Source organism: Rhincodon typus, chromosome 12 (assembly GCF_021869965.1).
Source record: "Rhincodon typus isolate 14 chromosome 12, sRhiTyp1.1, whole genome shotgun sequence".
Classification (NCBI taxonomy): domain Eukaryota; kingdom Metazoa; phylum Chordata; class Chondrichthyes; order Orectolobiformes; family Rhincodontidae; genus Rhincodon; species Rhincodon typus.
The window spans coordinates 57,752,039-57,767,038 of record NC_063343.1 but is presented as its reverse complement, the minus strand read 5'-3'; the positions used below and the strand labels follow the sequence as shown (position 1 = coordinate 57,767,038).

Below are 15,000 nucleotides of genomic sequence, written 5' to 3'. Positions count from 1 at the left end.
TCTAACCCACGTGAAGAGAACGTAGCAAATACTTTTGACTCCGCAGTCACAGCAATGTTAAATCGTCCAATATTGAGAGTTATGTGTGAAATGATTCATCAGTGACGCCGTGCTTGCCTGATGAACCGCTTTTGTGACATAACGAACCACCTCAGCTAAGAAATGTAAAACAAACGGCAGGCTTCTTTTGGGGAGGGGGGGGTGAAGTTTAACGCTTGCTTCAACCCTACTTTATAACTACATTCACTTCAAAAGCCTTCACAGATCCTTCTGTATTGAAAAGTATTAATTTTAGAAAATGTTTTAAACTTTAAATTATTACATTGAATATATTTCAAAATGCATGTTAATATAAAGAATGAGAACACAATTCCAGGATTTTGCAGAATTCAAATTTCACCGTCTACTGTTGGTGGGGTGGGGAGATGTGTTACTGATTTGGGCTCCAAGCTCTCCCTATCTTTATTCCCACTCTGGCCCCTTCCTCCTCCAAGTTTGCACCCAGTCCTTTCACGGCGACCGCCTTCACAGGCAGAACCCGCCCTCAGAGCTGTCAGTCAGGACCAGCTGCCAAAGCGATTGGTCAGTACGGCGGGCCGCGCCGCCCCCTCTACGGGGTCTCCCCGCGGCTCCTGCAGCCGGTGCCGGTCCACCGAACGTGCTGGCGGCGCAGGCCCCGCCCCCTTACCGACCTCCCCATTGGCTTGGCTGGTGGATTCCCCCCACCCCCATTGATGGTCGGTGCTGTCAATCAGACCTTCCTTCTCTGCCCAGCAGGTCGGTGTGTGATTCAGCCGGCGCTCTCCTTGGCGGTGCGGGTATTTTTGTAATTTTTTTTCACCCAAAATATTCCGACCCCGCCCCTTCCCCCCCCCAAGAAAAGAAATTATTTCAATTGCGCGGATTGAGAAAGGTGAGGAGGGTTTCAGCCTTCCTGTTTTTGCTCGAAGCTCCCGGTTCGGCCTCCCCTACGCTTCTCACTCACTCACTCCTCCCCGGATTCCTGCGGTGAGTGAGTTGAGCGACTCGGGGGGAAGCCGAAGCCGGCGGCGGGGCCTGGGGTGGGAGAGAGTGGAAGAGAAAAGACAGTGAGGGAAGGGAAGGGAAGGCCAGGCCAGGCCGCCGCCATTTTAAACACAGGCCGCGGCGGCGACACGAGGGGTTGGGGGGGTAGGCGGGGAAGAGGGAGACCCGGTGATTTCCTCCAAGCGCGCGCTCTCTGTCTCTGACCCCACTCGCCGAGGTAGGGTGGGGGGAGAGAGAGGTTGTTGGTCTGGTCGCGGCCTGTAGTGTCGTTGGGGGGGGGGTAGGTCTGGCCTTTGTTCCTGTCTCGGGTGGCGGGTAATGGCGTAAGGGAGGGAGTGGGGGGTAAGCAGAAAGGGACTGGGACCCTCTTTTTCTTCAGTCTTTCGTCGACGAAGCGGCCTCTGTGCCTTGATCAACCCCCAGCCGCTCGCACGTGGTTGCCACCCGATATTCCCGCGTCGTTAAAGCCGCCCTACCCCCTCTCTCCATACCTCGAGGCCTTTACTTGTCCCCTACAGCTCCACGTGTTGTGGAGCTCAGCCTTGCCTCTGCCTGCCCTGTGCAATCCGATCATTTTTATGTACATGTCGCAGGGCGGGAAGGGTGTTCAGGGGCCAGGCATTGTCTGGCTCGTCTCCCCCCCCCCCCCCCAATTTGAGAACACTCGTGTCTCTTCTCTCCTGTCACGTAAGATTATTTCAAGTGTGCTGGAGTCTTCTCTTGTGCGAGTGAATCCTACGCAAATACTGGATCAAGTAGAAAGGGAGAACAATACCATTCTTTTTGCTATTCAGCTTTTTTTTTCAAGAAAATGCCTCGCCCTTGTTACACGGAATAGCCAAATTTCTCCGTTTACATTTCCTTGGGTGGCAGGTTCAAGCGGAGGGCGCCCTCATTGTAATCCTTTATAAATTAAGTTAATTTGGTTGTGCGTGAAGCACAAAGTTGCAACGTTTGATAGTTGTAATTTGACGCAAGACGTTAGAAATCCACTGTCCCCAATCCCTTTAGTATTTGTAGAATTGTCCGGGGTGAAGTTAGAGATTGAGAAGACCTGTTCTTGTCTGTCAGTAATTAATCTGTGGAGTGAGGAAAACAAAAGAAAACCAGAGTGCTGCAACGGTTTTGAGCTCTGGTCGTGTTTATTTTCTGATGGAGCCACATAACTGCAATTATTTTTCAAAATTGGAACTCCATATTGGACAGTTATGATGTTTCTTGTTAATCTGGCTGTATCAATTTTAACTTTTTTTTAAGTATTTGCCCAGGTAATAATTCTCTAAGCAAAAGGATAAGGGACACTCAGGATATGTTGAGCACTTCAACCTTACATAGTCAAATGCAAAACAAAACTTAGTTCACTCTATAAGAACCCAAATAAAACACCAGTATACCATGTTTTACAATCCTTATGACTTTTGAGTTAAATCTTTGAATTCTTACCTCAAAACTTTAATTTGTACTTGGATAGTTTTGACTTGATCAATTTGAGCTCACCTTAGTTGAGCTGGACGGCTTGTATAATCATAATAAGGTAGTTCTGTTTACTTTGGTTTTTTTTCTTGTATAGCAATTCTCAGTTGACCAAAGAGATGGTGATGGAGAAGCCAAGTCCCCTGCTTGTAGGGCGGGAATTTGTGAGGCAGTATTACACACTGTTGAACCAGGCCCCTGACTATTTACACAGGTAAGTTGGCATTTTTTTCTGCAGCCATCTACTTTTTTGTATGATTGAAGGCAAGGCCCAATCTGTGTGACTGGATCAACTAAAGACTGGATTGCTTGGTCAATTTGGTTTGGAAGTTATAGCAAGAGACTTAAAAAGATGTACAAGTGAATGGCCATTTTCAGACTGCATTCAATGTTTTGAATAAGCTGTTTTTGCTAACTCCAAAGTGTATCAGTTACTGTAGCTAATACTTGTTCATTTTGGTCGTGCTTCTTTCATTCTGAAGCTTAAATTTGAATTAATAGTGTATGTTAGTTCTCCTCAGGTGCCACCTTGCTATAGATTGATAGTTATTGCTTTACTAATCTGTCAGGTCTGTGCAGAATTAAACTTTATAGAAAGTACTAGCTCAGAAGGTAACAAACCTATGAAGTGATATTTTGCAAAGGACTTAAAAGGTGTTAATAGATTTATCACTATTACTTTTCATCAGGTTTTTCTAACTGGTAGTGTAGTGTATAAACGTTAGTCCAGTATAATCATTATTGATGCAAATTTTCAGTATGGTATACTCAATTACCTGATGTTTTCTTGTAAGTAACAGCTGAGTCGAATTGCACACTAATTTCAAACTAAAATATTACATTGTAAAATATTTACTTTTAAACTTGTATGCTTTTTTGAGACCGGCTAATCCATCTGTCAGTTGAGCCAGTAATGATACTTTTTATATACTCATTTCAATGCTGTTTGAGTGGTGTTATTTCCATTGCATGTGTTTTTGGTGTCTCTACAATTCTGTAAAGAAACTGTAATAAGAGTTGCTATAATATGGCTTCTGGTACCTCATCAGTGCTTTGTCAATCTGTATAAGTTCTAAAATGTGCTGCCGTCTTTCACGTGACAAATTGCTGGTGGGCAGTGCTACCCATTTTTGATTAGGATTACTGGTGAGCAAAAATACCGATGCTGGCATTTGGAGTCACACAGATGACTAATCATGGAATCCTAAACAGAAAGAAGTCATTCAATTCCATGTGACTGCCAAAACTTTGAATTGGAGCTATCCAGTCAGTTCACTGATCTTTCCAATAGCCCTGAAATTATTTTTCCTTTTTGGTAAGTCTCCTTCTCTTCAGAAAGTTGTTACTCAAGTACCTTCCACCGCTCTTTATGCAGAGCTTGAGAATCATCACTCAACAGCTAACAGGTCTGTTCATTTCCACTTGGGCTGTGATTAAATTTACCCTTTACTATTTTTATTTGAAATTAGCCACATTTGAGTTTTCCCATATCAGTCCATAATGTTTTGAAAACTTTACCATTTAGCAAGAGTTTTATCTTTATGGATATCAGCGACCATCATTAGACCTAAAATTCTGTTAGTCCTCTCATGGATAGTTTTGAGTATGTGGGAAGCTTCTGGGATAGTCTTTTTTTTTTGAGCAGAACTGATGTTCTTCTATCCTACCTGATTTCTTAAGTGACTATAAGATTGTAAAATCAAAACCCAAAATATTCGTACTATTTGTGTATTTATCCATGGGATGTGAGTGCCATTGGCTAGATCAGTATTTGTTCTTCATCGTAGATGTCTTTTAGAAGGTGGTGCTGAGCTGAGTCCTTGAATTGTTGCAGTTCTTAGAGTGTGGGTGCTCTCAGTATTTTTGACTTGGTGTAAATGAGGTACATTTCTTGCATTTAACAATTCTACAGTAATGTGCTGCAATTTATAATCTTTCATGCAGAAAGATTTATCTGCTCATAGTCTTGTGCATTTTGTCTCCAATATACAAAGATAAGGATGTTCCACTAAATCAAAAATTTTGTATTGTAGGTTTTATGGAAAAAATTCTTCATATGTTCATGGTGGTTTGACTTCAAATGGAGATCCAGCGGAAGCAGTATATGGACAAGCGGTAATGGTCTGTCTTATATATATACACAAATGTATAAAGTTGTCTACAAAAGCATCTAGTGAGTCCAACTATTTCTGAGATTTGCAGCTGCTTGCTATAATTCTGGATTAAGCCAGAGTGTGCTCAGCATTTGGTTGCTATTCAAGGGGCGGTTGCGATTTGAGACTTGCTACGTGAAACAAGACTCTTCCCATTGTGGCAGTTTGGATTCAGTGCTATAAATGCCTTGGCAGACTGTTCAGTCTGATCTGCTTTGAGCCTCTGTTACTGGATTACTTAAGTACGTTCGTGTATATAGCTGAGAGTTTGATATTTCATTACCTGATAATCCTGCTGCTAGAGTCAGCTTCTTCCAATTGTCTTGCTATTCCTTTTAGTATTTGCACTTCTTCCTAGTTAGCAATAAGGTAGTTTGAGCTAGTCGTTCTTACTTCAAGGCTGGTTTTAATTTGATAATTGATTATTGATTTCTTCAAAGTTTCCAACTTGTTTTTCTTTGGCAGTATTAGGTTAAGTAATAGAATTTCCCTTTGAGCTTCTTAAGACTGAGTAGGCTGTGCTAACGTCACAGTCAATTCTTCTAAATCTGTACCATGTATACACTTAAAACTCAAACTCATCAGGGTCCCACGTTGAAATGCAGATTGTACTCCGCTTCTGCATCTGTACATGAATAATATGTTGTAAGCACCTGAACTATAAAGCACAAAGTGAGAAATGACTTCTCCATGCAGTTTACTTGCTGTTGGAAAGTATTTTGAGTAAATGTTCTGTAAGGACAAAGTTAGACTCAATTACTGAGTTATGTTCACTATCCACATACTAGTATTCACTTAAGTTGGATGGTTATTGATTTCCAGAATATGAAGAAAGAATGAGAAGGCCATTTGAGCCTATTCTTTCATTTAATAACATCAGAGCCGACCTAAGATAGGAGACAGAGGTTGGTGATGAAGGGTTGCTGGTCAGAATGGAAGCCTGTGGCCAGTGGTGAGCCGCAAGGATTGGTGCTGGGTCCACTGCTTTTTGTCATTTTACATAAATGATTTGGATGTGAACTTGGGTAAGAATAGTAAGTTTGCAGATGACACCAAAATTAGTGATGTAATGGACAGTGAAAAAGATTACTTTAGACTACATTGGGACCTTGATCAGACGGGCTGAGGAATGGCAGATGGAGTTTAATCTAGATAAATGCCAGGTGCTACTTTTTTTTTGTAGGGCATATCAAGGCAGGACTTAAAATGTTAGTGGTAAGGTCCTAGGGAGTATTGGTGAACAAAGAGACCTTGGAGTGCAGGTTTGTAGTTCCTTGAAAGTGGAGTCCCAGGTAAACAGGACAGTGAAGAAGACATTTGTTATGCTGGCCGTTATTGGTCAGTGCAATGGGTTTAGGAGTTGAGAGATCATGTTGTGGCTGTACAGGATATTGGTTAGGCCATTTTTTTTGGAATGCTGCATTCAGTTCTCCTTTCCCTGCTATAGGAAAGATGTTAAACTTGAAATGGTTCAGAAAAGATTTACAAGAATGTTGCCAGGGTTGGAGGGTTTGAGCTGTAATGAGAGGCTAAATAGGTTGGGGTTATGTTCCCTGGAGCATTAGAGGCAGACGGGTGACCTCAAGTTTATAAAATCAAGAGGGGCATGGGTAGGGTGAATAGTCAGGTCTTTTTCCCCGAGGTAGGAAAGTCCAAAACTAGAGGGCATAAGATTAAGGTGAGAAGGGAAAAGGTTTAAAAGGGACCAAAGGGGCAACTTTTTCATCCAGAAGGTGGTGTGTTAAAGGAATGAGCTGCCAGAGGAAGTGGTGGAGGCTGGTACAATTACAACATTTAAAAGGCATTTGGGTGGCTGCATGTTTGAAAGCGTTTAGAAGGATATGGGCCAAATGCTGGCAAATGGGATTCAATTAATTTGGGATGGACTAGTTTGACCGAAGGGTCCATTTCTGTGCTACACATCTCTTTGACTCTGTAACTTAGCTGAATTCCTAGCAAGTGAAAAGCCAAGTAACGTTTATGCTGCTAATCCAATGCAAAGTATGAAAATGAAGCAGGTCACTCGGCATCTATAGAGAAAAACAACCTATGGATGTGACTGACCTTTGCCCTATATTCTGTTTTTAGTCAATTCACATTGTCACAATGTCTTAATGTGTCATTTACAGTATGAAGTACAATGGCTTGAGCAGAAATCTGCAAGATGCTCACTGTTTCACAAATCAAACATAAATGTCAAAATTGATTTCTATTATATCTATCTGATCGATCTTTGTTTGAAGTAACAACAAAAATGTTTTTTTAAATTGTGCTCGGAGTTTAAAATATTAGGATCTTTTATTATATGAAAGCTTCAGTTTAGATTTTTTCTTTCTATAGGAAATCCATAAGAAAGTTATGTCTCTTCAGTTCCGTGACTGCCACACAAAGATCAAGCATGTGGATGCTCACGCTACATTGAATGATGGAGTAGTAGTACAGGTCATGGGTGAGCTGTCAAACAACAGACAGCCAATGAGACGCTTCATGCAAACGTTTGTTCTAGCTCCGGAGGTATGAGAACTGGCTGTATAATGTCTTAAGCCTTAGTCCCTCTTTTGAAGTATGAGACTTCTGATTAGAGAGACTGTTTCATTGTACTGACTGACTGAAGCTTATTACTTGTGTTTTATTATATTTCTATAAATGGAAGATAATTAAACGAATTGAATATATTGGCAGAAATTGCTGGAAAAGTTTCGCAGGTCTGGCAGCATCTACTGAGAAAAAGCAGAGTTAACGCTTCGCGTCCAGTGACCCTTTGTTAGAACTGATTTGTAGATATGAAAACGTTGGTATATGTGCTGAAGCTAGGGTTGGGGGAGGACTACATGATAAGTGGAGATGGAGGCAAGAGAAAGAGTAGTTAGGAAGACAAAGGAATGGGTAAAAGTCAGCCTGGAAGAATCAGTAGCTGCTAATGGGGAACATTAATGGCTGACAGCGGGTTAGTTGTGGTAGCAGCCCATGTGATGACAAGCCTGGTGTGTGTGGGGATAGGGGTTAGGACATGGGAGAAGATGCTCAATCCTTGCGCCACGTTCTGAGATCCACACTCAATGCCATGCATCGCTACATGCACACTCTTGACCTCTCTTAGGCCTGCTGAATTTTCCAGCAGTTTTTGTTTTTGATTTCCAGCATCCCCAGTTCTTTGGTTTGTTTTTAAGTATGTTGGCCCCTACTCTGTCATTCCATAATATCATAACTAACTTCACTATGGCCTTAACTCCTATTTTTTTTGCTGGTCTGCCATAACTTCAATGCCCTGGTAGCTTACAGGTCCATCTAGCTCATCTTTCATATATCTACTGATCAGGCTTCACTTGTTAATAACCTCTGGAGGAGAAAATCCCTTCTGTGCTTTGGACAAGGGGTAGCTTCTAAACTTTTTGAGCATTCCAAATTCCCCCATGACATGGAACATATGCTTGGCGTTTACTCTGTCGAGTGTCCCCAGTTAGTTAACCAGTACTCTAACGATGCTACTTTATTACCCCAACATCATGGGCTCTTGTGTAGAAACCTTTCTATGTGACACCATGTCAACTCCTACATTTATAAACCACAATTTCCCTTTCTTAAAACTATGAATAATGCATGCCACTTATTTGATAAGCTTAGTTACTCAATTGTGATGCCATTGCATCTTTTGCACTGTCCAGTTACCATATTTTCTTGCCTTACTAATGATATTCTTAGGCTGTGTTCGTGTTTCTGATGTGCAGTGAAGTCAATGTTCAGTAGTTTCACGGTGTGAGGAGGTTGTGGGGGGGGGAAATCCCAGCTTGACTCTTGATTTCTGTAGTTAGTGTGCTGTGACTTGCTGTTGTGGCTGGTCTATGGAAATTGGCCACTTGGTGAGGTGGTGGTGGGTACCTGTGAATGCAGTTCCACCAAGGAATCAATCTTTTGAAAATGGGGCATGGACAGAAACAAAAGAAGTTAAGCCAATCTAATCTAATTTTATTTTATTTTTCTCAGGCCCCTCTTCAGTCTTTCCAGTTATACGATACTGCCCACATATTTAACCTGTGATGCTAACATTGAGCATAGTACAGAGTGAGATACACGATATAAGGAGGAAGAAAATATTCATTGATATTTACTTTTATTTGTTGTCCCATCTTTGTTTCTATCAGGGTTCTGTTGCAAACAAGTTTTATGTCCACAATGATATTTTCCGCTATCAAGATGAAGTCTTTGGGGATTCAGACACCGAGCCTCCAGAAGGTGAGAAAATACATGTTTGTAATCTCTGAAATTAGCAATGTGCAACAGCCACATTATTTACTCATGAGTTTCATGCCATGTTAAAATTGATTTTAAACAATGGGTAACTTGGTTGTCTGCAATATTGTTCAGTAGCATAGTAAGCATAAACATAAGGCATCAATCATAAATATTTAGTGAGGAATATTAAATTAATATTTAATTTTATTAACTTGGGAAAGTTTTAAAGTGCAGGTTGCAGGTATCCACAGACTATTCTAACAAGCTTACTTATGAATTGGTTTTTAATACTAACCATTGGTATATTTCAAATATTTTCAATACCTTTTGGTTTCTGTCTTCCTTCGATAAGTGTTTTCATAGTTATTGTTATCATTTGGACTGTGAAGTGCAAATTATCTTGTCTAGTATTTGATGATAGGGCTGCAACAAAATCTTTTCTCAGAAACTTTGTTTGGCTTGTGATCTCTTGGAGCTTAAAGGTTAAATTCTCATCTTGTTTTTATTTCTTCCCCTTGTCTCGTTTCTTCTTCCCTACGTCTGTAACCTTCAACATCTGTCCATTCTTTGTTCCGCTGATTCTGACTCCTTGTCCTGGAAGTAGTTTCTGGAACGTTGCTTATCAAACTTAATACTCTACGTAACTAGACTAACTGACCCTGATGTCTAACCCAAATAGCTGACACAAGATTTTTACTTATTATTTGAAATTGGTGATGTTTTCAAGATTTCTAAATTGATGCCAATTACTTGTGTGTTTATGTTGAATGCTAATCAATTCTATATGCCCTTTCTAAGCCAAAATATATACTAGTTATAAATATTTCAAGCCCTTAAAATCTCTCAAGATTAGTGGGCTATATAGCTTGATATCATGTAACAGTAAGATTCACTAAAAGCATATGATCATGGACTAATTTAACTGCTTGCAGCTGGAGTTCTAAAAATCAACTCTGGCCATGATGTTTAATTGGATCAGTGTATATGAAATCTTTTTAAAACAAAAACTGGTGGTAGTGTTCAAGTAAAGGCTGAATTTTCAATTAAGCTTTCAATGTACAATCTTTTCATGTGATAGTATGTTGGACATTAAAAACCACATACACCCTAATTTCCTTCTAAAGGATGTGGACTGTAGTGAAAATACAATCCAAAGGGCACTTCTAAAGGCATGTTGGCCCTTTCTGTCAAGATCCCTATCCTACTATAGTACTGAAATGGGTCTTGTCGAGAAATCCATTCTTTGACAGTAGCCAAGGTGAATGATCCCTCTTCTACATTCTTGACCTGTCTGTAGCTTTTGGCATCATTAATGACACCATTTAAAAATGACTGCTGTTGTCCAACTGGTGAGGCTGGTTTTGCCTAATCCCACTTTTTGATCTATCCAGATGTGGCCCAAATATTCATAATGTTCGTATGCCCCAAGCACCAACTTCAGTGGTTTCTCTTCTTCTGCAACATTGCCTTTTGCTGTCTTCTAATGATCCAGGTGTGACATGACCTACTTCACATAAATATCTTTTTTGAAGCAAGATCATCTGAAAATACAAGGTTGGAGTTTATGGAGAGTAACAGTCTCCCCGGCAACTGTGCGAAGCTGAACTGGAAGGTTCTCAAACGTAGGCCATGTTTGGCCCTAAGATAAACTGCTGACTAAAGGCTCCCCAACCCACTACTACCAGCACCACCTACCCCCTAGACATCTAGAGTACTCCAGTGCACTTGGCCTTCCATGTAAACTTGAAAATTTCAGATCCTCTGTGTCCTAATCAATGTTAAATCTTGTTCACCCATCCACCTCTGTTTTCTGAGCTAACTTGTAGTTAAGAAATGCCTAATGGTTGTTCTTAAACCGAGACGAGAATTTTAACGCTTGCTATCTGACGTCCTCCAGCCCTAGAAATATTTGTGCTGATTCAGGTCTCCACATTTTCAGTGATCCATATCAGTGACCATGCATTAATTCCTCTTCCAAAGAATTTTCTCTGTGAACCTTTATGCAGTCTGTCTGTTTTAAGACCCATTGAAATTTGCCGTTGCCACCAAGCATTTGGTCATCTGCCCTAAAATGGGGGAGCCAAGCACATCAGTGCACAAGACCTTGCAGAAACGTTTGGAACAATCATCAGCCAGAAATTCCGATTGGATAGTCAATCTTGGCTTCGAGCTTCCCAGATCACAAGCAGCACTTATTGAGCCATTTTGATTCGTTCTAAGTGATATCAAGAGACTATGAAGGCACAGGTTATTGTGAGGTTATGGGTACAGAGAACATTTCGGCAATAGTACGGAGGGTTATTGTGCTCCAGAACTAGCCAGGCTATTCAATATGGTTATAACACTGGCATCCACCTAGAAATGTGGAAGATTGCCCAATTATAACCCGTGCACATAGCAAGACCAATCCAACTCTGTCATTTATCATCACTTCAGTCTACCCATAATTGTCAGCCAAGTGATGTAAGCTGGTGTTGACTAACAGTGTCATCAGGTGGCACTCAACAATAATCTACTTGCTGCTCAGTTTGAAATCTGCTTGAAACCTGCCTTTATTTCTTAGCCAAAGCTGAATTCGAGGAGAAGTAGAGTGCAGACTTTGAGTGGAGCATTACGGAGACCTAGCAGAACTGGAATCAATAGGGGAGGTAATAGCCTAGTGGTATTATTGCTGGACTGTTAATCCAGAGACCAGACAACATTCTAGGGACCTGGTTCAAATCCTGCCACAGCAGATGGTGGAACTTGAATTCAATAAATATCTGGAATTGAGAATCTAATAATGACTGTGAATCCATTGTTGATTGTCAGAAAAACCCAGCTGGTTCACTAATGTCCTTTAGGGAAGGAAACTGCCATCCTTACCTGGTCTGGCCTACATGTGACTCCATACGCACAGCAATGTGGTTGACTCTTAACTGCCCTCTGGGCAATTAGGGATGGGCAATAAATGCTGCCTAGCGAGTGACTCCATCATCCCGAGAATGAATAAAGGAAATGGGAATCTGAGATACAACTCCTGGAGCCATATCTGGCACAAAGGAAGATGGTTGTGGTTGTTGGGTGTTAATAATCTAAGCCAGAGGATATTACTGCAGATGTTCTTCAAGATAGTATCCTAGGCTCAACTTCAGTTGCTTGTCAATTACTTTTACTTTAACTCTGTCATAATGTCAGAAGTCTTGATGTGTGCTGATTGTGTGCAATGTCTGGCCCCATTTGCTACTCCTACTACAGTGATCCAATTCCAGGGTGGACAACATGAGAATTCAGCCATTAAGTGACAAGTACATACGTACAAAGGAGCAGTAGTCTTTTAATGTCTGTTCTGTCATTAAGCAAGCTCATGGCTGATCTGATTACTTCACATTGCTGCCTGTCTCCACTATCCTTGTGCCTGTTTGCATGTCAAGAAACTGCCGTTAAAAATATTCAAAGACTGCTTCCATTTCCTTTTCAGGAAGAGTTTTGAATATTGGCAACACTTTGAGGAATTTCTGTTCATTTTCATCTTGAATGAGGAACCCATTTAATTTTAAAGTGACCCCTAGTTTTAGATTCTTCTGTAAAAAGAAATATTTATTCTAGGTCCATCCTGTTGAGACCACTTGTGTTTCATTGTCTTGTGTTTTAAAAACATTTCTTATTCTTCTAAACCAGATTAAGGTCTAGCCTGTGCAACCTTTCCTGATAAAACAACTTTCAATTTCGGGTAATAGTCCAGTTGTCCTCAACTGTTTCCAATGAGCTTATACCGTTTCTTAAATAAGCTGACCAACACTGTACACAGTGTCACCAAGAGTATCACCAATCCCCTGCATAACTGAGGCATGACCTCCCTACTTTGTATTCAGTTCCCCTCTGAATAAAAGTTAACATTCTTCAGTGTTTTTGGTATGTGTTGTACCCACATTCATTTACTAGGGCACCCGAGTTCCTCTGCATCTCTGAGCCTTGCAATCTACCACCATTTAGGCAAGGTGCTTTTTTGTTTTTCTTGTCAAAATAGTTGATTTTACACTTTCCCACATTGTACTTCCACTTGCCAGATCTCTTTTGACTCACTTAACCAATCTTTTTAGCTTGCTTATGTCCTGTTCGTAACTTGCCTTGCTACCTATCTTTGTGTCATGAGCAAATCAAAATCTTGGCACACCACTTTCTGATACCTTGTCAATCAGAAAGTGAACTGTTTATCTACTGTTGTGTCTGTTAGCTATTGCATTTTACATCCATGCCAAATGTTACTCACTGTGAGGTTTTATTTTTCCCAGTAACCTGTGAGATACCTGAGTGCAGTACAGTGCATCCACTGGTTTCCCCTTATGCACAGAATGTTGCCACCACAAACAACTCCAATGAATTGATCAAATGTGATTTCCCATCTATAGGACTCTGCCTGATGGCCTTGAATTTTTGAGTGCTATGCTATAATGCCATTGATAACTTCTAGCGTCTTCCCCATGACAGATGTAAAGCAAATTGGCCTATAGTTTCCTGCTTTTTCTGTCACGGTGAAGTCTGTCAGGTGCTGGGGACTTGTCAGTGTGCTGACTTTAATAGTTTACTCGGTACCTGGTGATTGTAATTTTCATGACTTCCTCCCATTTACAGCTAGTTCTGTGACATTACTACTGCTAGTGTAGACCAATGCAAATATTTGTTCAATTCAACTGCAGCTCCTTTATTTTCCATTAATTTCACAGTATATTGTATGACAATGCTCAATTGGCTAAAATTTTTTTAACATATCTAAAATTCTTACCATTGTTTTTAACTTGCAGACTCACTTTCATATTTAATTTTCCCTCCTTAATGATTTTCTGGTCGTTCTTTGTCTTTATTTTCTTTCTATTCCTTCACCTTTCACCTATTTCTGTGTAATTAAATGCTTTTAAATTTGATATTTAACATTTTCACTCGACCACGGGGCCTTCCCTTGGAATATTTACTGTTTGTTGGAATGTCTTCATTCCTTGTACGGGGGTTTTGAATTTACGAACTCGATCTCACGTAGGAATGCAATTTTAAGAACCTGATGTACAAGTGTTTCCTAAACTTGCGTACAGCTCCTTTATATTGTCCTGTATTGTGTTCCGACTTGCTTACATGTAGACTTGCAAGCAGAGCCCAGAAAGGAATGTGTTCGCAACTTGGGAACTGCCTGTATTTTGAAATTTCCTCTTAAATGTCCTGTCGTTGCATCTTCCAGTTCATTAACCTAGTACTTTTTTCCCTTCACTTCTGTTAGTTCTGCATTCATGTTATCATAATTGCCCTCAATTAAATTCAAAGTGCTAGTCTTGAATACAATCTTCTCTCCCTCAAACTGATTGTAAAATTCAGTTCTACAGATGCTGTCACAAAGGTCAATTAATCGTATGTTATCTAATCTTAGACACTGCCACATCCGGTATAGCCTATTATCTGGCTGACCCCAGAACATGCTGTATTAAGATACTGCCTGAAAAAAAATCTAAGAACTCTGTATATAGGCTAATTATGCCCATTTGATTTTTCAGTATATTTATGGGGGAAAGAAAACATGAGAATTATCACCATACCTTTCTGACAAATTCCCATTGTTTATCCCTTTATATCATCCTACAATGGTTGCTGTAAATGTGTCTATATGCCACACACACACGTAACTTGCCTTTATCATTTCTCATCTCTACCCAAGCTGCTACTACGTCCTGTTTTCATGAAGTTAGTTAATCCCTCTATTATGCTCATACCGTAATTACGTAAAAGTCTCACCATTTCAATTAACCTTGGTATCACACTAGTACCAGACAGTGACTATCTCTGAGAAAATCAAGCCATCACCCAGATATATTCAGTGGCATTGCCATTGCTGAATCCTGCAATATTATCATTCTGGGCATTACTGTTGGCTGGAAACTGAGCCATATAAAAGCAGGTCAGAGTCTGGGATTTCTGTGTTGAGTAACTCCATCTGACCCCAAGACCTGCCACTGCAGTTTAGAACTATCCAGGAAAAATGTACCTTAATGTTTACTCCCCCGTCACTGTCGTGTAGTGGTAGCAGTCTATATATCTGTTAAATGCACTGCAGCAACTAAAGGCTTTTTAGACAGCACCTTCCAAATCT

General features: G+C 40.5%; 1 protein-coding gene across 5 annotated transcripts in view; it reads left to right on the top strand.

The window, feature by feature from the left end:
• The first annotated feature begins 670 nt into the window (after positions 1-670).
• g3bp1 (GTPase activating protein (SH3 domain) binding protein 1) overlaps positions 671-15,000 on the top strand; it is a 30,864-nt gene continuing 16,534 nt past the window's right edge. The window contains exons 1-5 of one of the 5 annotated variants that reach the window (XM_020512504.2): positions 671-777; positions 2,597-2,713; positions 4,533-4,614; positions 6,993-7,166; positions 8,795-8,885. In XM_020512504.2, the coding sequence (XP_020368093.1) occupies positions 2,619-2,713; positions 4,533-4,614; positions 6,993-7,166; positions 8,795-8,885 (442 nt within the window). In that variant the 5' untranslated portion in view covers positions 671-777; positions 2,597-2,618. Of the gene's footprint in view, positions 1,009-2,596; positions 2,714-4,532; positions 4,615-6,992; positions 7,167-8,794; positions 8,886-15,000 lie in introns of all 5 variants that reach the window. The other 4 variants (XM_020512503.2, XM_020512502.2, XM_020512501.2 and 1 more) reach the window with 4 other exon arrangements.